The sequence below is a fragment of the Talpa europaea genome (genome assembly GCF_964194135.1).
Source record: "Talpa europaea genome assembly, chromosome: 12".
Taxonomy (NCBI): Eukaryota; Metazoa; Chordata; class Mammalia; order Eulipotyphla; family Talpidae; genus Talpa; species Talpa europaea.
Window position 1 is genome coordinate 39724075 of NC_140079.1, and position 23527 is coordinate 39747601.

General features: G+C 49.0%; 1 protein-coding gene across 3 annotated transcripts in view; it reads right to left on the reverse strand.

The window, feature by feature from the left end:
- Nucleotides 1–9792, reverse strand: part of DOCK6 (dedicator of cytokinesis 6) — a 40340-nt gene extending 30548 nt beyond the window's left edge. For all 3 annotated transcript variants that reach the window (XM_084250965.1, XM_084250964.1, XM_084250963.1), the window contains exons 1-6: nucleotides 9648–9792; nucleotides 3773–3860; nucleotides 2902–3077; nucleotides 2577–2645; nucleotides 2201–2330; nucleotides 1138–1350 (exon numbers count right to left, since the gene is read on the reverse strand). In XM_084250965.1, coding sequence (XP_084107091.1) covers nucleotides 1138–1350; nucleotides 2201–2330; nucleotides 2577–2645; nucleotides 2902–3077; nucleotides 3773–3860; nucleotides 9648–9691 — 720 coding nt within the window. In that variant the 5' untranslated portion in view covers nucleotides 9692–9792. The remainder of the gene's footprint in view (nucleotides 1–1137; nucleotides 1351–2200; nucleotides 2331–2576; nucleotides 2646–2901; nucleotides 3078–3772; nucleotides 3861–9647) is intronic.
- Between the last annotated feature and the right edge of the window lie 13735 nt (nucleotides 9793–23527).

A 23527-nucleotide genomic window follows, 5' to 3' on the forward strand; every position in this document is an offset into this window, starting at 1 on the left:
TGGTATGGGGATCCTCTCCTCCACTAGGCTGTGAACTCTGAGGAAAGGGACTGACCCACTGGGTCTGTATTATCTTCATGGTTCTATCCCTAGTATCTGTCATACCTGTTGGTTGAAAAAATACAGAGCTATACCATAGGAACCTACTGAAAGTTGGTTGGATAAACATAGAAATATATAGAAAGCAATTAATGTTGATTGCACACACATAGGGATGTAACCAATTAATACTGCTTATAGTAAATACTTAATAATCCCCTGAATGAAGACACAGGAGTATAAACAAGGTGCCCAATAAAAGTCTGTTGAATAACTATAGGTATATATATTAGGTGCTCAATAAATATTAGTTGTTTAAATACTGTTTGATTAAATAAAGAACTACACAGTAGGCATATAATTAATATTGGTTGAATAGATGAGTATAGAGCAGATGACCAATAAAGGTTAGGCTGATAAGACTATGAATATATGGTAAGTGTCCAAAAAAGTTATGGAATAAAAATGTTGGTATACACTAGATGCCCAATAAATGTTGGTTGGATAAATTTAAGCATATGCAGCAGATGTTCAATAAATATTGGTTGCTTAAAAGCTGTTTGATTAACAAGATGATGATACAGTAGGTGTGTAATAGATATTAGTTAAATAAATATAAAGATACATGGTAGGTATCCAATAAATGTTGGTTAATAAATATAGGGCTATATAGTAGGTGGCTAATAAAAGTCATTGCATAAAAATACAGGGTAGGGCCTCCCCAGTGATGCAGCAGGTTGAGCGCAGTGCTGTGAAGCTATCTGCAGCCCAGAGGGTTTGATTCCCGGCCGGCCAGGGAGCTACCCATATGGCACAGCAAACTCTCCTGTCTCGTCTGCTGCTCCCCTCTGCAGTGTTTTCGATCTGTCTGCCTGTTCTGCTCCGCGCTCTGTCTCTGGTGAATTCTCTCACCCTCCTGCACCTCTGGCCTGTACCCCCATTCTTGTATAAATAAATAAATTTTTAAAAAATAAAAAAAAAATAAAAATACAGAGTATACAGTATGCACCAAGCAAATGTTGGTAGAGTATATACAGGGATACATATCAGTGCAGTGGCCGCTGGCCTCAGTGCCTGTGCAGGCTAGCAGGCACCCACCTCGTCTGGTGCCGGGTAGAGGGCAAGCAGGGCTCGGGGCCGGTGTTGCCGGCGCAGGGACTCATTGCGCCGGTCTACATCCTCGGGGACCACACGCTCCAGTAGCGAGGGCAGCAACGAGTCGGCTGCCAAGTTCCTCAGGTCAAAGATGCCAGAGGCACCACTGCTTCGTGGCGTGTCCTCTGGGGAGCCGGAGCAGTGCCGGGGGTCATCCTGCTAGTGGAGAATATGCAAGCTTTGAGCACCAGCTGGATGCACCTTCATTCTACTTACATTCTACAGACAGGGAAACTGAGGGCGAGGGGCACGGGGTCACCATTACAACAGTCACCTGGGAGCCTTGACAACCCACTTTTTAGAAACTTCTGCCTGGGATGCTCTTCTCCTTTACCATTATTGGGGGAGGTTACTCCTATTCCTAAATTCTGTTCTTCAACTATGATCTGCATCTGGCTAATCAGAACACAACATCTGCTGGCCCCATGGGGATGAGAATCTTCCCCAGGACTCACTGTTGCCAGGGAGGAAGAGTTCTTCCCACTAGGGTTGTCTCTGGCCAGGACCCTACCTGACTTCCCAGACCCAACTAGGACAGAGCTAGACTGCTCTGGTTCAAATCCCAGCTTAACTCTGTGGCCCTGGGCCTACCCCCACCTCTAAGGTCCTCAGTGTCCCTATCTCTCCTATCTATGTGTGAAAATAGTAACTATGGGGTATTATAAAGTAGGTGCTCAATAAATGTTGATTGGCAAAGACAAGCTCAAGACCCAATGGTCTGGTGAAGGCCCTCTAATTGCCCTGTTGTGTCTCAGTTTTTTTAATCTGCAAAATGGATGTAATGGTTGCCCTGACTCATAGGTTGAAAGGTAAGGATAAACATAAAGCATTTCATATACTTAAAGCACTTTATAAATGTGTTACGCTTGACTTTTCACTCACAGGGCTAACGTATTTCCTTTGGGGTTCAATGCTACTTGGGTTATTCCCTCCACAAATGATAGAGAGCTGGGGCTGGAACCTATACACATACCCCTGCAGTGACCCCTGCGAGGGGCTCCCTCACCAAGTCCTCGGGGCCGGACCTCTCATCCCCAGAAGCATCCTGCTCAAAGACCTGGCGGGTGAGGCCCTTCTGCCGCTCTCGCTGCGTCTCTGTGGTGATGGGGCTGTACGCTGCACTCAGATGCTGGTACCTAGGAGGAGGTGAGGCTGGATGGGTGGCAGGGGCCAGGGTTCCCCAATGTGCTGTGATGTACCTGTGGGGCACGTGTGATACCATGCCATCTGTCCTGCCTGTGCCCCACCAGAGAAGTCTGGCCAACTTACAAGACAGGGCAGGTAAACAGGAGGACCAGCTACACACAATGACGTGGGGCTTCTGGGTTCAGACCCGGTCCCTTGACCCTCTGCCCTCAAGACTGCCCCAGAGCCAGACTCACCTCCTGTGGGCAATGACCCAATCCTCTGTGTACACCTCTACTGCTGCCCTCACTTGGGCATCCAGCTTTCTGTGGCAAAGTAAAATCGGAATTATCAGAGGCAAAGCCCTGTGTTAATTGTCCTTGCGGTCTGTGAGGTAGGACTTACACTCCATCTATTTCAGACATGGGGAGATGGGGACTCAGAGAGGAAGGGTGCTTGTCCCAGGTCACACAGCCAGACTCAGGACTGTTGGATTCTGGAGCTTCATGGAAAGGGGATGTTGATGGGAGTCATGGAAGTAGAATGGAATTTGGGACAGGAAGGGTGTGGAGCTGAACCCACCCATCCTCGGGGATTCCTGGCTCTGTGGTTCGGCATTCCCGGGGCTGCAGCCGCAGCTCCAGGTCATCAGCTGGGAACTCGACCAGGTCCCGGAGGGGCCCGGGCTCAGCATCTGGTGGTCGGCTCAGGAGCACGTCTTCAAAGTCCAAGGGCTCAATGACTTCAGACAGTGGGACCTGGGTCAGAGCAAAGAGGCTGTGACCCCTCTCCTGGGGGCTCAGAGTGGGGGATGGGGTGGGCACAAGCTGGAACTTGATCATAAGGGCAGAGGGAGCCATGGAGGGTGTTCGAACTGTGGAGATGCCATGGAAAACAGTGACCTCAGACTCTCCACCCCCAGCCCAGCTTGGCTTGTCCGGCCCCTCTTCCCAGGCAGGAAATCACACCCTGGAGCCTGGAAAGGCAGGGAACTAATGGCAGAAGGAAGGACAAGTTGACTGCAGCAAAGAAAGACAATTTCTAAGGCCCTGCAGCAGGAAGGCCCTGCCCCCTCCCACTGCAGAGAAAAAGCTGCCATGCCCCATCTCCACCACAGCTCCCACCCTCCCTCCATCTGGGTGGTCCAGGCAGCAGGAGATGGGGTGACAGCAGGCTGGAGCAGGCGGCTCCCCACCCCCATCCCCGACCACCCATAGGGCTGTCACTCCCTCCGCTCCAGGAAGCAGCTGCAGTGATAGGGACCACCCTACCCGCTCAAGGAAACAGGAATGGAGGACACCACTGGGACCAGGAAAGGGTCTCCTCCCCTGAGTCTTAGCTTCCCCGCAGGACAGGGTACTAGGAGGAGGGATGGGTGGGACAGAACCCTGGCAGAGGGGAAACCCTACCTCTGTCAGAGGGCAGTGACCTGGGGGCGCCAACTAACACTTACCCCCAGGGAGCTGCTGCTGCGTCTGCTAGAGTGGGGGGAGCCACTGCGTTCCCGGGATACCTGCTTCCGCACCTCTGCAGCCACCGTCCTGTGAGGACAAGAAGGGGTCATCATCAGGAATGGGAAAACTTGAGCAGTGGGGCCAAAAAATTCATTCTATGAGGGGAAAATCCAGATGGTGATAAGAAAAAAAACCAAAAAACAAACCACCTCAGGCCAAGAGAATCTGGGGTTAGGGATCCACAGATGTCAACCTGAGGGTCCCAGGGCTGTGGCAAATACACAGTCACCTGAACTCCCCCCAGCCTGGGCCCTTCCAACCTCTACCCTTGGCCCAAGCACATATGGTGGCAATTGCGCTGGGCAGGGCTGAGCAGGTCATGAGGGGTCACAGGCCCTCCCACATTTTCCCACCCACCTCCCCCTGCCAGGGATCGAACCCTGTCCCACCAGCCCCTGCTTCCTCATCTGTGGGAATCTCAGCCCATCCTGGGATCCCCAAAATTTATTCCACTCTGCCCTCTGTACCCCATCCAGAATGTGAGCCCTATCCCATGCTTGCTAGGGGACCTTGGGCAAGTCACTTCCACCCTGAACCTCAGTTTACCCATTAGACCTCATGATGGGCACGCCATATTTGCATTCTCAGGTAGTCTGAAGCTGACCATATGTAAGAGGCCAGTGTGACCCCTGGAGCCCACCACAATCAAGGTCAGTGCTGTGGCTTTCCTGAGCCACCAGCATCTATGCTGGCCTTCAAAGTCATGGAGGATAAGGGTGAATGGGGCTAGACCCACAGGGGAGAGGGTCAGCACAGGAATATGGGGCAGATCCAGGGTGGGTAGGGATTCCTCCAGGCCCTCGATTCCTCCAGCTGAGTTTGAAAAGTCAAGAGAGGAAAAAGCCATGCAGTTATCTGGAGGAAGACTGTGCCAGGCAGAAGGAATAGCAAGTGCAAAGGCTCTGAGCATGGTGACCCCTGCTCCACTGGGTCTCTGTGAAGGCAGGAGTTAGGACCGTGTGGTGCCCAGTGAGGCTCCAGTACTGGAACCTGAGCCCAATGAATTTTTTTTGTGTGTTTTGGTGGAATGAGTGAGTCCATCCCAATCTCCATTTGGGTCCAACTTGCCGAAATCCACTGTGTTTTGGTGGAAACCCAGATCTTTTAGCTGTGTGACTTTGAGTAGGTGGGGTACACTTTCTGAGTCTTAGTCCCCCTTAAAATCAAGACAAAAGGCCCCACAGAAAATTTCCTACTTTTCTGTGTCCTATTAAGTTTATATAATAAAAAGTTGTGTCCCAAATAGGATTGCAAACCTGAGGGTCCTTGAGCCACTAATGAGATGAATGTGTGCTGTGGACCAGGTAAAACAGGGGAGCAGGAAAACTGGGCCCAGTGGGAGTTTTGACTCCTTCTGGAAACTTCTGAACTAAAATTCATGTGGGTCAAACAAAGCTTGACCATGACCCTGATCCGACATGGGGGCCCTGAGGTTGAGACCCCAGTCTCCCTCATTTTCTAACATGTATTCTATTTATTTCCTTGGTTCGCTCTCCCAGAGCCTTGTTTTTATTAACTGAGGAGGAAGCCTGGGCGTGGGGTAGGGGAGGAGCTTCTGTGAAATTCAAAGGGTGTTCAAAATTAGGGATTTGTCCTTAAATCCCCCAAATTTGAACTGACTTCTCTGGGCATACAAGGGCCTGGGAGGTGATTTACAAAAGATGCTGGGATAGGGGACTGTCTATACCCTGGTCCCAGCTGTTCTGCAGCTGCTGCCTCAGAGTAGGGAGGGGGTAAAGAGGGAGAACTGGGCCTCCAGCTTCATTTTGTCTTTGGCCTTAAATAGAGGCTCTCAAGAGAGGGGAAGGGCTGGGTCTATAATACAGTGGCCATGGGAGCCAATTACAGAGTCTGTACTTGGTGCTGGGTATCCTCCTTTCTCTCTGGGCCTCTGGGCTCAGGATAGTGCCCAGACCTTATTGATCTGTTCAAGTATGGGGCCTTGTACCCAGTAAGTGCTCAATTAAAGCCAGAGGTCATCATGTTTTCAAAAAGGAGCCTGGCCCTCACTCCAAAGGTGAGTGAAGCTCAGAGAGGAGTCATGAAGCACCAGAGTCACACAGCAAAACAGAATGGGATCCAGAACCAAATCTGGCTGGCCAAAGGACATTGCCACCTACAACAAGGAGCAGTACCAAGAATGGATGCTCTGGAAACTGCCTGTACTCTGCCACACTTATGCCCTACACTGCTGGTGTCCAGTCCTGGAACTTCAACGTTGTCTATACACTGACAAAACCTTGAGTCCATCCTGCCTGAAACCTGCCTTCTTCATGTGCCCCTGTGGGAGTCTTGCAGGCATGGTGCATGCTGCTTGACCATGACCTGCCCTCCCACTGCCTTCTCTGCTGCACAAAGGGCAGCTCTACCTTTGTTCTCATTGCCTTAACAGATCTGCATCCGATGCCCCTAATGGAGCATGTTTCAGAAAGGGAGGCAAAGTGTAGAGCTGAATCTAGTGGTTTCTCCCAGAATATGATCTCAGAATTGCAAGGAGGGAAACTGCAAAGTCTGGTGGTAGTTATAGTTATTGATGAGATAAATCCTCTAAGGTGAAAATGGGCTGGCTGGATTAACTGCAGTGTACCCTCACAGGGAGGACAATAAAGTCAGAACAAGAATGACAGAAACCATGAATGTGAGTGACCCCACTTGTGCCAAAAGTGAGGGAAGAAAATGAATCCATATAAAACCACAGAGATTCCTCTTCACACCCACCCTTCCCCTCCTGGACTGGCAGAAAGTGCCGGAGAGGATATGGAGCAACAGGAACTCTCACCAGCTGCTGGGAGAACTCCTTTGAAAACCAACTATAATTATCAAGCAAAGCTGAAGATATGCCAAGTCAGCAATCTGAGGCATAGCTACTCAGGAAGAAACACACAGCTAAGAATGTTCATGGCAGCCTTGACCATGACTGCTCCATATTCCTAAACTGAAGGTGGAGAACACACAGGCAGGGAAATACTATGTAGCAATGAAAAGGGACAAACTTCACTACAGACAACAGTACAGATGAGAGCGCCTAACATCATGCTAGGTGAAAGATGCTGGGCACACAGGACTCAACATCCCATATGATTCCATTTACAGAAACTTTTAAAACAGGCAAAACTAACTCAGGGTGGACAGGGAGATGACCAGGATGGAGAAACCATAATGCAAGTGAGGATGACATTTTGGTCAGCCATTGACCCATGACAGTGGTCCCAAAGGGCTATAACAGATAGTATAGATATGTAGAAGGCTGTACCATCCGGAGTTGAGTAATTACACACTATGACATTTGTACAGTGACAGAATCACCCATCAACGCATCTCTCAGACCATATCCCCATCATTAAGAGTGCCTGTACTCTTTATTCCCCACACTTCTCTGTACGCAAGCCATACATCACAATTTTTTGAAAGGTAAAAAAGTAATATGCACTTGTGCTTGCAGTTATATTCATAGGTGGGGCAGAAGGGACATGTTGAAATCCCTTAAGTAGCTCTGGAGTTTTGTCAGTGTGTCTCATTGTGCCCTACCATGTCATCCTCTCCAATAAACCATTGCAGTTACTTGTCACTTAATGACAGGTGTACATTGAGAAATGCATTGTTAAGTGATTTCATGGTTGTGTAAACAGCACAGAGAGCAATTACCCAAACCTAGATAGTGCAGTCTACTGCACACCTAGGCTCCATGGCATAGCATGGAGCCACCATCATATATGCGTTCCCTCGGTGACCGAGGCCTTCTTAGGCAATGTGTAAGATACACAAACTGCCCTACATCAGACTAGTGAGTACAGAACGAAAATGCTGCTCTCGGACTCCCTGGAAAAACAAATAATCATGCTTGGGGACCTGGATGACAGGAGAGGCACGGTTTCTGAGATTACTCTGGGCACTGGGATAACATGTTCCTGGGCTCATGAGCTCAGGAGTCTGAGAAACCCTTAAGAGACCTGCCACCGTGACCCTACATTTCCATAGCTATATCTATGTCATTGGACAACTAAACAAATAACATCCCACCTGGGAATCAGCATGGGACAAGCATATAAGTGCTGGTCACTACGATCATCCTATATCATATTTTATTTTAAACAGTACAAGTGAAAAGATTAGCCAATTATATGGCATAAAATAACATTTGCTTATGTTATTTATATTTGTAAGCGTTTACCCAAAATCTTTTTTTTTAAGAATCTATTTGTTAGGAAAAAGGGGGAACTGTTTAATATGAGAGTTAATATGATATTTATGAAATGCATGATTAAATGAGCAAGTAGGTAAATACAGGCTCAGGTCTGAGCACCCGGGTGCCTAATGCTCTGGAGACATTGGCAGAGAGGCTGGAAGACTTGAGTCATTTGCTTGTGGTTCACTAGGGCTCCAAGATCTTTCTCAGCATTTCTTACCCTGGACTCAGAAGCATCTGTTCCCCAAGGTGGGACCCAGAACCCTTTTTTCTGTCTTGAATGGAAGTCAGGACCCAGGGACATAGGGAATGGAAGGCAAAGAAACAGAAGGCAATAATGTTCCCAGACTCAGAGAGAAGATCCAGAGATGCAAGAACATAAAAATTGCCCACTACCACATCAAGTCCTTCCTCTGTTCAGAGTTCCTGATGGCTTCCACCTCACTCAGGGTAAGGCCTTGCATGATCTGCTTCCACTGTCCTCTTCACTCTGAGCCAACCTGGTTGGCCTCCTCTGATGATCTTGGAACACAGGATACCTGTTCCTGCCTCAGGGCCTTTGCACTTGCCCCTCCCTGTGTTCGGACATCTGTCCTGCCCTTTCTCTGCCTTGTTTGGCATCACCCCCTTAGCACTTATCACTAACATGTAATGTACTCTATTGTATCTCTCACTTCTCATCTGTCTCCCCCACTGTATCTGCCCCCAAGGGTGGGGCCCTCTCTTGTGTTGCTGCCAGGTCAGCGCCTAACCCACAGAGTGCCTCTTTCACTTGGGAGTGGTCACTGATAAGTCCCCTGTGGAGAGGACCCCAAAGAAGATACTGAAACTCCTGTGGAAGCAAAGACCACAAAGGAGGAAAGGGTCGTCAGTCCCAGAGAACCCGACATCTTCCTTTCAGGAGGAGGCCTCAAAATCCCTAGTGGCCACGGAAATGGATCCCCCAGAGCCTGGCGCCTGTCCCCTCCCCCAGTCCGCCCACCAGCTGGTTCTGTCCCCAGCCCCCACTCCCTCCATTCAATCACCCATCCATCCCCAGAGCCACCAGCCGGTGCTGGGAGAGCCTGAGGCAGGGATGGGGGTGGGAGGACATCCACAGCTGTCCCTGTCCCCCGACAGCTGGACACGGGACCCTGGCGGGGAAACGAGCAGGGAGAAACTTCCCGAAGGAGTTCCAAGGCCACCGGTAGCACAATTCTGATCTCAAATTCTAGCACCTGGAGCATCTCTGGCCCACACCAAGCATGGATGAAAGGCAAAGGCCCCCTCACTCTCCACCTCTGGGCTGGGGGACCGTGGAGGGGCCGGGAGATGGGGACCTTGGCGAAGCTGCCGCGCACCCGCTTTTCCCGCGCCTCCTCCTCCAGGAAGGCCCCCGGACACGCCCCCACGGGTCCAATCCGCTCTGCGGGCTTCAGGCGCCATCGCGCTCGCAGTTCAGACGCAACCCCCGGCCCCGCAGCTCACACGCGCCCCCGCCACCGCGCGACCCGGACAGGAGCCGGCCGGCGGGACCCCGCCCAGGCGGAAGGGGGCAGCGCGGGGGGCGCCCCAGCGGGGAGGGCCGGGCCGGGGCGGGGCCGGGACACGTGGGGGAGGCTCGAGGAGGGGGCTGGCGACCGCGCTACCTGTTGATCTTGTGTGCGAAGGCGCGGCGCTCGGCGGCCGCCATGGCGCCCAGCGCGTCTCCCCGCGGCCCGCCGCTCCGCCGCGCGCACCGTCCTCCCCGCGCGCTGCCACCGCCGCCGCCTCCCGGTTCTCGGCAGCCCAGACTAGGCGGGGCCGGCGGGGGCGGGGCCCTTCCGGGTGTCCCGGGACGCTCCGTGCTGCCCCTGCCGGCCGGCCGGAGGGCTGGGGTGCGCCGGTCGCTCCGCGCCTCTGGAGTGTGGAAACTGAGGCGGTGAGGGGACAGGGAGGGAGAGGCGCCCGGGCCGAGGCCAGGCTGTGGAGTGGGCCTCGAGCCCCTGGGGGTGCTTGCTCTGCCCTCTGCCTGGTCATCACAGGAATCACCATAATACGCAGAACAGGGAGCTTTCATTCAGCACAGCCTGCAGTTCCCTGTGAGGAAGTGTGAGGGGGAAAGGATGTCCTGAGCTAATCCCGTGCAGGCTTTGTGGACCCCACCCCCACCCCAGACCAAGCCATCAGGACACTGGGAAAGACAAATCCCGTCACCACCAAAGGGAAGGTGGCTGGGCCCTGGGGTGAGGTTAAGCAGCCAGGTTGGGTATAAAACCAGACAGGTGGGCCTTGGGGTCACTCTCTCGCTGGCCTGGTGGCTACCCCGCTGGTGGCTTGAGGCCAGCTCTCAGAGTGCCATTTGGGGTTCCAGATCAGCGGATCGGGTAGGACGCATTTAAGACTTCGTCTCCCACTTTACTCCCTGAGTTGTACATTTCCTCATTTGCCCTTCCCTTGTAAATAAACCTTTTATTAACCTTTCGTGTGTGCCTGAGGTAGAGTATTAATAAGTCCCTTTAAGCACGTGGGTGAGGACTCACAGTCAGTCAACCCATTTTGTATGGGGGCTGCCCTGTAACAGAAGGACCTGTTTCCCCAGTTTACAGATGGGTAAACTGAGGCACAGAAGTGTTCAGCCTCTTGGCCTTCCTTGGCTGGAGTGACTGGGGACCCTGAAGACTCCATCCTGTACCCTTGTGCCGGGTTCTGGAGGAGGAAAGATACAGAAGTGGGAGCTCAGTGCGCCAGTCCTGGGGCCTGGACTGAACCAGCCACATCCACTGGAACCAGCCATCTCCACTGGAGACTCTCTCCCTTAGACTTCTTGCATTAATCTTAGAGAATTCTCCACCCCTCACTCATCCTTTGGATGAACCAAACCCTTGGTCACCTCCAAGTCTTGTGTGAGCAGGTTGAACCTGAATGTCCCAGGTGGAATTTGAGGCAGAACAGTACTAGGGCATAACTGTACTTAAGAGCTTTTCCTGTGTTTGGGTGCTGTCATTATCTCCCTTTCACAGATAAGGAAACTGAGGCCCAGAGAGGCACAGTGACTTGTCCCAGTTGCCCAGTAGATAAGTGTCAGATGGGTGCCCACAGAAGGAAGACCTAGAATAGGGGAACCCTCTTACCCTGCCACTGAGCCCCAAGGTAGCAGGGCTAGCAGGGCTGCTGGCAGCCGGGCATGTGATATGTGCACGTGTCTGCAGCCCACACACCTGCCAGAGTGGTCCAGCCACTTTGGCCTGGGAGCTAGCAAGTGTGGCCCCGCCCATCACTCCCTGCCTATCACTCCCTGCCTCTCCCAGCCTGCACCTCTTGGGTTTAAGTCCTGTAAGTCTGGCTTCTCTGGCTGTTGGGCTAGGTGGGAAACATGGAGATGAGAAAGATAGGTGGATTTCTCCACCCCCTCCCCACTCCTCTGCCTATGGTCTGCCTTTGGGTAGGACTCTGATTCCCACCTCATTCAGGTAAGAGCCAAAGTCTTCACCTCAACCCACAGGCCTTGCATCTGCCCATGTCACCTCCCTTTTCTCCATCCTCCCACTCTCTCCCTCACTTACTACACTCCAGCTGCTGCCTCCTTTCTGTTCCTCTAAACACTAGGGCACAGCTCCAACTCAGGGCCTCTGCTCATGCTGTTCCCTTTCCCACATGTGGGTGTAATCATCCCCTTTTGACAGATTAGGTCCAGAATGACAGAGTGACTTGCCCCATTCACCCAGTGAATCAGGAATAGATCTGTGCCCCAGAGACACTGACCCTAAAGTGACTGTCTCTAAATACCAGCTGGGTCCTGATTCTGGCCAGGCTCTATGACCCAGGTAAAATCTCCCCATTTTCTCAGAAGCCTTGAGGGCTTCTGAGAGGCATGGACATCAGGAGCAGGCAGGGACATTGAGCATCATGTGGAAACTGATTCCACAAGGAGCAGGTTGGGACTTTGAGCTGGGTGACTCCAAATCCTGCCTTGGTTGAAATGTTGCTTCAGTCAAAGAGCCCTCCACATAAAAGCCCAGCCTCCTGAGCCAGGTACCCGCCTCATGCCTGCCAGACCTGATTGGCAAGACTGTTTCTTTTCAGGGTAAGGCCAGGCCTGACTCAGGCAGGCGGGGCTGGAGTGACCCCGGCAGCTGCTCAAACAAGAGACCAAGCTTGGTGGGGACTTTGGCCTCCTACGGTTGCCTGGGAAAACAGACTGTGGGATAGGATACCAGGAATCTGCAGACCTGAGAAGAGGGACCGCTTTGGTCCATGTGACAGAAACTGATGAGGAAACTGAGGCTGGGAGTGGGCAGGATAGGACAGGTGGGTGGGCTGATGGTGAAAATGGTTCGGTGCTGATGGACTTCTGGCAAGTTGAAGGTCTGTGTGCGGGATGGAGTTAAAGACTCTTTCCATGCTGATGTCCAGTGCTGTTCCCTGCACTTGGAATGCTGTTCTACTACTACTTATCTCTTTGTCTCCTTCTTCATCCCTTGAATTTCAGTTTGGGCATCCCTGCCTCCCACTCCTGCCCGTGCACCCCCTGTTATAGCCCCAATCATGCTGTGTCTCTGTTGCCAGGTTATTCCTCTCTATGAGGTCCTGCGCCCTTTGTACTTGGTTGAAGCTTCATAAATATCTATTTTTGGCCTCTCTCTTCTGTTTCCCTGATCTGCTGCTTAGGGATTGTTCAGAGCCTCCCTATTTGAATCATTATAATGTGCCTTCTTATCTTTCAGGAGGGGAACACATAATGGCCTTCAGACCTTTGTACAGGTACTATCCTTTGCCTATAGCACTGTTTCCCCTATTCTTTTCCCCAACAAACTTCTGTTCATTTGAGGTGTCACACCTCTTGGAAATTTCCTTGACCACCCCTCTCCCCTGCCCAAGCTGTGTCAGGGGTGTCCCTGGGCTTCCCTCCTCTGATTTCTTTCAATTGTAACTGCCTGGTTCTGGGAACCTGTCTCCTCCACTTGAATGTCAGCTCCATGAGGGCAAGGATTTTTCTCTGCCTTAGGCTCTGCATGTCTCCTGTGCCCATGCTCAGGGCTATGCAAACAGTAGGTACTCAATAAGGGAATAAATGAGGCAGACTGGTACAAGGTTCAATGGCCAGAGGACCCTGGTGCTTGCCTACCCCCTGGTGCCTACCTTTCCTACTTCAGTGTGATGGGAGAAACCAGTCCAAAAGCAGGAAGATCAACCCGTCACTTCCTGTACTGAGTCCTAGGGAACCAAGGTGGGGAGGCTGAATGTGGATGCCCACTGCCCCCTGGTGTCCAAAGTGGGAATGGCTGGACCCATCAGCTCAGGACATTTGCCTTGCTTACTGGTAGGGAAGGTTCTTATCCTCTTACCAGAGGAGCCTCTTCTCACAGGAGAGAGGAGGGGGCAGAGTGCAGGTAAGGCCAAGAAGGGGGAGCAGGACACAAAGAACATTTGTGTCCTCACTGAGCACCTGCCCTGCTATGCGCAAGCTCCTACCAGCCCAGGAAGTGGTATCACCACCATCAACCTCATCATGCTTTTAATTCCTACGACTCGAACCCAGGTATGTTATGTTCAGGGAAACCTCTCTCTTGGTTATTCAGATGTGTCTTGGCAACTTGGTGAATCAGTGAATGAATGAATGAACGAACAAATGAATGGGTGTCCTTAATCGGTGGTTACCGCAGAGTAGTAACTGGCAGGGCTTGGAGTCCAAAGAGCTGGTTCCAATCCTATTTGGCATAACTGGAGGCCTCTCTGAGACTTAGTTTCCTCATGTGTGAAGTGGGATGGACCCCGCAATGATAATCCTGTGGCATCATAATGGGGGCCTGAGAGGCATTATCTGGAGGGCCAGAGCTCTGGGAGGCTGCCTTGTCTGATTGTTTTGTCTATTTTTGGAACCAGGAAAGAAAGGGGAAGCCCATTCATGGTGTCCAGACTGGCCTTTGGAAGTTTAAGTCACAAAGACAAAGGCTGGGCACAGAGAGGCCGGAGGAGCAGGTCACAGGCTTCCTGTTTTTCTTTGAACAGATGGCCCAGCCGCTGGGCACTTGTCTGTCTGGATGTTTGTCTTTTGTCCCTGGAAGTCACTCCTCATTCCTCTGTGATACCTTTGTTGAATTTGTTCATTTTCTAGGTGCTCTCACCATATCCCAGTATCTGGGGTGTTTTCACTGGGATTCCCCAGGCACCCAAGAGATCTGCAAATAGAATTCAAGGAGGTCCCTGAACTTGGAGGGAAAAGACTTGCACCCTTTCCCCTGCTTCTCACAATAGTAATCATTAGACCTGCCACTAGGCCTTGCTATTTAATAGTTTAAAAAAGATGTATGAATTACAACAAAAAATATTTTGATTGTATATGCCAATGTGATGAGTTTGTGATAGGCTTCCTTTACCATCTGAGGTGTTTTATTTTAGGCACTTTACAAAATTCCACTGGTAAGGGCTCATGGCACCAAAAGTTACCTCTGAAATAAAAGGAACTTTCCCCCGTGTCCTTCCCCATCTGAAAGCCTGCAGTGGCTCCCCTTTGCTCCAGGAGGGAGCCATGTCCCTCCCATGAGAGACCCGTCAACTCTTGTTCTCCCCCCTTTCCTATCTCATTCATTCATCAATTCCACCAGCATTTATTGAACATCCATTTACAGTAGGTGAAGCACAGGTAATGTTAATACTGAGAGCTAAAGTTATGTGCATGTCAGCCAGGCTCTGTCAGGGTGGAAGGGAGTTCTAGGCAAAGGACTGACAAGGAGAAGATCATGAGGTGGAGGAGGGCAGAAGGAGAAGGTGAGACTTCAGGTGGTTGGTTTGTGGAACCAGGTTTGTAAGACCTGGTAGCAGAGACCCGGGGCATAGCCCTGTGGGCGATAGGGAGCCGCATGAGGGCCACAAAGCAGGCTAGGAACACCCTCTGATTTGTTTCAAGATCAGCTGTCAGGAGTGTCCTGAGGTAAACATCAAATGGAGGACAAATTGTCTAGATGTTTCAAAATTGCAAATACATGAGCCCTTGACTCAGAATGTCCATATCAAGAAATCAAGTCATGTAAGAAATGATAGGGATCATCATGGTAGTGTTGCCTACACAGCCAAATAGGAAATGACTCTCTATACAGAAGAGGCAACAAGCTCTCTGCACAGTGGAATATTACACAACTATGAAAAGAGGGAGAATTATATTTCAACAAAAGAAACAATGAGACCAACATCTTTTGTGTAAAATATTAGGGGAAAATGTATATACCCATATTGATTTTTGAGCTATTCTCTTCAATAAATTCCAGAAACTGGTGGAGTTGGGGGTATGGAGAGGAGAAACATTTTCTCTTTTAATAAATAGACTTTATTTTTTTAGAACATCTTCAGTTTACAGAAAACTAAGCAGATAGTACAAATAGTTCTCATATATTCTCTCATTCTAGCCAATAGTTTTCCCCCTTTATTAACATTTTGCTTTAGAGAGGTACATTTGTTACAACTGAGGAACCATTATTGATACATTATTATTAACTAAAGTCTGTAGTTCACATTAAGATTTATTCTGTTTTTACAGTTTATGGGTTTAGACAGATGTATAATAACACATAGCCATCACTAGAGCATCATACAGAATAGTTTCTCTGCCTCAAAAATCCCTTGTGCTCAGGGCCTCCCCTGTGGCACAGCGGTGGAGTGCTGGGTTGCGAAGGTGCCCACAGCCTCTGCAGCGCCGGTTTGATCCCCTGCCGCTGGGTGAGAGTCCCACGTGACGCGGCAGACCTCTCCTGCTGCCCGCTGCTCCCCTTAGCAGTGTACTCTGTCAGTCTGCCTGCTCTGTTCCCTGCTCTGGCTCTGGTGAATTCTCTCACCCTCCCACACTTTTGACTGTACCCAGTGCTTGTATAAATAAATAAATAAATAAATAAATAAATCTTAAAAAAAAATCCCTTGTGCCCCTGCTATTCATCTCTTCCTCCCTTCTAGCCCTGGTAACCACTGACACATAGGTTTACCTTGTCCAGGATGTCACATGGTCGGATTCATCCAGTGGCATCTTTCACATACATTGTGTATTAAAGTTTCTTCCATGTCTTTTCATGGCTTGAGAACTCATTTCTTTTTCTTGCTAAATAATAATCCAAGGAGGGCTACTTTTGCATCATGTCATTCATCACTCTAGCAGCCATCTGGGCTCATTTTCTTGATTTTTTTGGTGGTTGGGGAAATTGAGGCCAAGCAAGCTGGGCCAAGTATTGAGAGCCCTCAGCTTGGCTAGCTCCCCGCAAGTGGCCTCTGCAATGACTCTCTACCTGAGTTCCCCATGCACCTCTTCCACTATGGAAACTTTCCCATCTACTGGCCAGGCTGCCAGAGGACACCTTGCTTCTGAGATGGGGCTTCCGAGGTTTGCAATTCAGCAAATGAAACAACAGCTGCTGCAAGACTTGAGAAACACAGCTGACAAGTGGTAGAGTTTGGTTTTGAAGTCAGAGCCCACCTTTTGTATGAAAGCCCTGCCCTCCCGCCTATGGCATTTCTCCCTTTATACAATGACTTGGACAAAGCTCCAGCTTCTAGATGGACCAAGTTTTCACAGCCTGTCCTCTTCCTTTATTTTTAGAAATCAGTCCTACCCAGAAAAGGAGGTAGCACCAAGCAGTGGTCAGATGATCAGATGCTGGCTTTGCATCTTGAACCTCTGCTGCTCCAGACGCCAGCCTCCTAAGATTTTGTTTCATCCCTACTAGAAGCTGACCTAAAATTTCCAACAATAGGAGGTGCTGGTGAGGATGTGGAAAAAAATGGACCTCTCTGACACCGGTGTTGGGAAAGTAAAATGGTGCAGCAGCTGTGGAAAACAGTTTGGTGGTTCCTGAAACACTAAACTTGCAAATACCATTCACCCCAGCAATCCCGCTGATGGGTATATAGAAGTGAAAATGCTCACATAGAAGCCTGTACGTGAATGTTTATAACAGCTTAACTCATAATCACCAATGGCTGGAAACAATCCAATCATCCTTCAATGGATGAGTGTACAACAAACTCAAGTCCTTCCATACAATGGAATATTCTTCAGCAACAAGAAGGAACAAAGTATTGATACAGGCAGTAAAGCTTTATGCTCAGATGCTTTATGCTGCAGTGAAAGGGGTCAGGCTGAAAAGGCTACATATCGTTGTGATTCCATTTATGTAACATTCTCAGAAAGACAGAACTATTGTGTGGGAGCACAGATGAATGCCCTCCTGGGGTGGGGGGAGGGGCTGACTACAAAGGGGTGGCACCAGGGAGTTTGAGGGTGATGGAACAGTTCTGTGTCCTGATTGTGGGCTGGTTTCACACCTCTAGTCATAGTCACAGAACTGTCCATGGAACACCCTGTATTTCTCGGGCCTGAGAGAATGGCCTTCTCTCCACTGCCTGCTCAGAGGAGACCCTTTCATCCATGAGCATCTCTTCAGGGGTACCTCCGAGGCAAAAGGCTCCTGGGACTAACAATAATCACGGTGTGATGGGGGTGGCCTGGTGGGGTCTGCTGTGGAGGGCACCCAAACTTCGTCTCCCAGAACTGACTCAGCTCAGGTGCCCAGGTTGAGGGCTGGGGTGGAGAGTCTTCATGGGTGAATAGCTCTTCCGCCCTCCCTCTGCTGTGCTTCTCAAGGTGCATGCTGGTTTATCTCCACACTTGCTCGCTGAAGAGTATGTCTTGATTAACGTGCTTAAGGAATGCCGACAGTGACTGCATTCTGAAATGTTTTGGCCATTGCAATGATCTTGACTGGGAGAGGAGGAAATGCTTGGAGAGAGAGTTTCTGGAAAGCAGACCGAGAGCAGGGGTGTGGAACTGTGATGCAAAGAGACTGTCACCCTCCAGGGGAATCTGAAGAGTGAATTGTATTGCCACAAGATGCCAGGATAGCTGAAAGAATCCCATCTCCTCATCTGGCCTCCTGAGTCCTTTGAATGGAGTGACCTAGCAGCAGTCAAGCCATGGAGAAGTGCAGAAAGCCTGGCACTTGTTGGTCAGAGCCGTTGGTGCGCTCTCCTGCCAGGGACAATAACTGACTTCTCATGTGATTCTTCCCTTTGCCAACAGCCAGTTAACAGTCAAGTAATTTATCTGCCTTAATAAAATTGACTTTAACCACATTTTCCCTGTTCTATTAGATACTCCTGGAATTAGGGCAAATGGTCCCATTAGATGTCCCTTTTTTGACAATGTGACTTCTGGAGCTTAAACATGGGACAAAGCTAGGGCAAAAAAGAATTTGGGGAAATCCCAACTGTGTTAACTATATTAAAATGTTCCAATTTAAAAAAAGAGATAGTAATGGTGCTGGTATTTACCCTGACTTCTGCTGCTATTGCCCTTATTATTCTCATTTTTTAAATTTTTTAAAAAGATTTTATTTATTTTTGCATAGAAGAGCTGAGGTGTAAGCCAGAGATGCAGGGGGTGATGGTGGTGGTGGTAGCAGGATCCACCAGAGACAGAGTGGGGAGCAGAGCAAGAGGATTTACTGAAATACACTGCTGAAGGGAGCAGTGGGGGAGATAGGCAAGGTCTCCTGTGCTGTATGTGGGTTAGCTCTCTGTTCGGGGATCAAATTCAGGCAGTTGTGGTGATAGCACTGAAACTTAACCCCTAAGACACCAGGGAGGCCCGTTACTCTCATTTTGTAGAGGAACTTGGGACCCAGAGAGGTTGTAAGATCTATTGGAGGTCACACAGAAGACCTGGATCTGGTTGACACTCAAGTCTGTCCCCAACACAAGGTGGTGAGAACAAGTACCTGGAAGGTTACTGGCCTGGAAGCAGGTGGTACTGGCATCAGGTGTTTGGACTTGGCTTGGGTGAGGGTTTTGACAGCTAGCATGGCATTTCGAAGGGGCAGAGTTTAAGGTAGAGGGCAGAGCTTAAGGCAAAAGGGACAGAGGAGTCCCAGGAGCTGTCCTGGGCACCAGAATTGGAGAGAGAGTTATTGTGGGCATGGCTGGGGGTCAGGGAGTTGGACAATGAAGCTGGTGAAAGGCATGGTGACAGTACCACACTCTTTACTGCCAGAGGACCTCATGCCAAGCCTGTAAGGAAGGTTCTATTGTGATCCAGTGCTGCAGAAAGGAAAATCAGGGCACAAGCAGGGGAGGTCATTGCCCTCTATTGCATGTCTAGCACGTGGCCAAGCCAGGCCTTTCCTATTCCAGCTCTTTAATCCTGAAGCTGAGCATGGTGTCTTAAAGAGCAACGTTTAGAGCTAAGGGTGACAGCAAATGATGGTCCTGCAGCCAGGCAGTTAGCAAAGCACGCCTGAGCACCTACTGTGTGTCAGGTGCTTACTGGGCATGGGGACAGGGGTCCCATAGTCACTGCTCCCATTTGCTGATGTTATTTCCTTTTCCTGTTTTGGTCACATCTCCCTGATGCCAAGTTCAGAAGTGGAGAAAAAGCTCTTGGTTCAGCCTTAGGGTTTTCCACTGTGAGTTCCCATTCTCCCTACCTTGAATTTGGGAAATACAACCCAGGTCCGAGGTACCTGACTGGATATAGGGACCTCCAGGAAAACAGAGTAAGAACACTATACCAAATGTTGCAAGCTTAAAGGACCTCAGGGACCAGACAGGCGATAATGATATGATGATGATGGGGGTAAGAGAGTGGGGGTTCCAGCAAAGGCATCACTTTCAAACTTTGTAAAAAATATGGCTACCTGAAATAGTGGTGATGTTTACACAATGTAGTGAACATACTGTGGCAGTGTAGAATCAGGGTGAGGCTGGAGGTGTGGGGCTGCAAGGATTTACCAGAGGCAGTGGAAAACAAAAATGTGGATTTATTCAAATACCCTTCAAGGAAGCAGCAGGCTAGGTAGACGATGTCTGCGTGGGAAATACTTGGGATGTCCCTTTAATAACTGGTTTTCGCGGGCTTTTTCACAGTGGGGGAGTCAGTCACTGCTGGTTGCTGTCTGCTGGGACATCAGGTTTTGGTGGGCCTTCTGCACAGGAGGTGTCCTGCCTGGTTCTGTATGCCCTGTTTTCAGCATTTCCTGGAACTCTCGATAGCCGGCTATTGGTCATGCAGACCCATGGCCAGGTTCCCACCGCAACGCTATTGGTTTCGCTTTTCTTATGTTTTGTGCCTTGCAGTATTGTTCAGCTGAGCAAAGTGCAGATACCCTATTAAATGATACCCTGACATATACTTAATGCCACTAAATTGGACACTTAAAATGGTCAAAAGATACACTTTATGTTAAGTGTATTTGACTACAAATTAAAAAAAAAGAAAAGAAAAAGGAAGGATATCAATCAACAAAACCTGGCTACCTGCCAGATTCAGCATGCATTTGAGACCTCCTGCATAGGCCCCACATGTTGTGATGTTATTACTAAACTTAAAAACTTGCCCAGCAGGCAAGTTTGAGAGACTTGAATGGATAAAGGGAGTGGATAGTTCTGCCATGGGAACTGGGGCTGTTAAGCTGATGATCGGGATCTTGAGTCAGGACACACCCAAGACTAGACACTCTAACCAGTTATTGACACCTGGAGTATAAACAGCTCCTTGGACCCTCTCTCTCCGTGCAGAACTCTCCTGCCTTGCCTTCTGCTCCCTTGCAGGTTATTTCAGTAAGTTCCCCTTTTCTGTTCTCTGTGCCTGGTGAATTCTTTCACCCAGGCCTCTGGCCTACATCCAGATTCTTCCCCAAAACACTACACAGTTGCCCTGAGCAGTGACTGCTCTGTCCCTGGACCAGGTACAAGGGTACCTGTGCCCAGGTGTCTAGGGACAGCTGGAGGATAAGCCTTGGATGTTTGCAAGCCACAGGCTCTGTGTCATCTGTTCTTAGTGTCTGCCAAATGAAACCTGAATGGGCAGTCTGGGTCAGCAGGGTTTTGCATGCACAAGCTGGGAGTTTTATGCACAATCTAGGGTTTGGAGAGAGAAGGACAGAATGGAGGAAGCATCTACACACTGGAAGACTCAGCAATTAACGATTGTTCATGTCTCTCTTGGATCACTTATTGATTATGCTCTAGAAAATTCATTCAAAAAGCATTGCCCTTTGAAACTGGCCAGTGTGGAGCTTACTCCAAAGAACTGATGCCACCTGCAGAATCAGAAAGATGCCCTAGAAAATGGAACAATCATATTATAAGTAGATGACTTAAAACATCTGTGATAGATTCAACTAGTTCATGGCAAATTAGAAGGAAGCAGGCTATATTTTCCAACTTAGGTTAGTAGTGATTCTCTTATTAAAATACCTGTTGTCAAGATGCGATGCAATCTCCTGAGACTTTATCTCCATAATAATACAAGTTTTCAGGGAATAAATTTTTTAATGAAAAGGAACTTTAATACAATTAGTAAACAATACAGGAAAGGCAAAGAATATAGTTTCTAAATCAAGCACGCAAAGTTACCCATCCCCTCATGGGTAAAAGTCCACCCAAATGGGATTGGCCCAGAGCAAGGTCCCAAAGCCTGCCACAAGTCTAAAGCAGCTTCCAATGGGGACCCACAGAAAAGGATCAGAAACAACCTGAAAAGTCTGGGAGGAAAAGAGCAAAATCAAAATCAAGACAAAAACCACCATTGTCCACCTCCCCATGAGTCTCACCCACATCTGTTTCAACCAGTCTACCACCAAAAGGCAAGCGCAGTTTGTCTCTCTGCTCCATGTGCCTCCTCCAGGTCTCCTTCTGGCTCTCCATTATGCTTGCTTCCTTCCTCAGTCTCCTCTGCAGCTTCTCTCCCTGCTCAGCATCACCCTCCTTTTGGGTGGGGCAGGAAACTTAGAACCTCCCCCTTTCCTGGGGACCACCCTGTTAAATCCTCCCTTTTAATTTTTATTCCACCATATCTACGGTAGCACAGATCTCAGGGTGTAGTCTTAGGAGACAGTCTTTTTTCAGGGTTACAATGTATGTAAGAGAAGCAACAATGAGCAGCATTGTCCATGAATATCCAGTATGACACTTTTCTATTACTGGAAAATAGTCCATTATCCAAGCCCCCCCGCCCAAAAAAAAAAAAACCACATCTGGAGGCATTAGCTAAAACAAGACAGCAAATATATCAGAATCATAGGAAAAAAAAATCTTAAAATTGGTTGAACTTATGTAAAAAAAACAAGTTCTCTCACCTTAATCCCAAATTGTTTCAACAGCATAGCAAAGTTTGCAAACTAAATCTACTTTTTAAACCATATTACCTATTTTTGCATAAAATCACAGGCAGAATAACTAAACAGCAATTTTAGCTGCTTTATTGGAATACTCCATATAGGATTAGAGCGAACTCTTGACATCCGGTCCATGTAGGCTTCAGGAACAAAGTTGGTCTCCTCAGACTCCATCTGAGCTTCCTCTTTTGAGGGTACCAAACCTTTTTCATTTGCTGGGTTGTCCAGTCCTGCCCATGGAGGCAGCTTCCTCACCTCCCTTAGGGGTCTCTGTAGCCTACGGACAGAGCAGCAGGTTCTCCTCTTCTTGGTTCAGCTGTTTCAGTTGCCTGGAGGATTCCACTCACAGCCACACAGTGACACTCATTTCTAATTTTTTTTTTTTTAAGCAGGCAAAATCCCTGTGGAAGATATGCAAAAACAGACTCTGAGATAAGTAGTAAAAAAATTACTACCACTGTTTTTATGCTGTGTTGGTATCAAGAGGAGAGAAAATGTGAACACAAGTTAGCTCTGCTGGAAAAAAAAAAGGCAACATTGCTGCAGATCCTAGTCACCAAAATAAGAAAACTGCGGATTCAGTACAAAATGCAAAAAAAAAAAACAAAACCAAAAAACAGTATTATGTCAAAGAAAACTTAGTGAAAATCAGGTGTATTTCCAGGTTTAGTCAGTCCTTTGTAGGAAATTTTTACTCTGAACAGTTCCATCAATAGGAATCTGTTGAGACCTCCCCCCCCCAAGACAGACACAAGGACATACAGACATTCAACATATAGACAAAGACAGTTTTTTTAGTTATGCCATGTGGAATATCTTATGTAACTGAAGTTTCACTCCATAGGCTCAGAAAAAAATGTCAAAGTCAAAAAAAATGTGGCGTGTTGATGGCAGAAATCAGTTTCCAGTTGTCATTCTCCAAACCTAAGACCACATCTGTTTCAACCAGCCCACCACCAAAAGGCAAGAGCAGTTTCTTCACTACCTCTCTGCTCCATGTGCCTCCTCCAGGTCTCCTTCTGGCTCCCCATCCTGCTTCCTTCCTTCCTCAGTCTCCTCTGGGGAATAAATTTTTTAGCATTCCTCTGCATGAATAAATTTTGCCATATACCTCGCAGGACACCATTCCAAATCTGACCCAGGTGATGTCATTTTGTTGTTGTTGTTTTTTAAAAATTTATTTATTTATGCATACAAGACCTGGGGAACAGGCCAGAGGTGCCAGGAGTGAGAGGATTCACCAGAGACAGAGTGGGGAACAGAACAGGCAGACTGACTGAAATACACTGCCGAGGAGAGCAGTAGGCAACACAGGAGAGGTCTGCTGCACCATGTGGGTAGCTCCCTGGCCGGCCGGGCATTGAACTCATGCTGCAGAGGCTGTGGACAGCTTC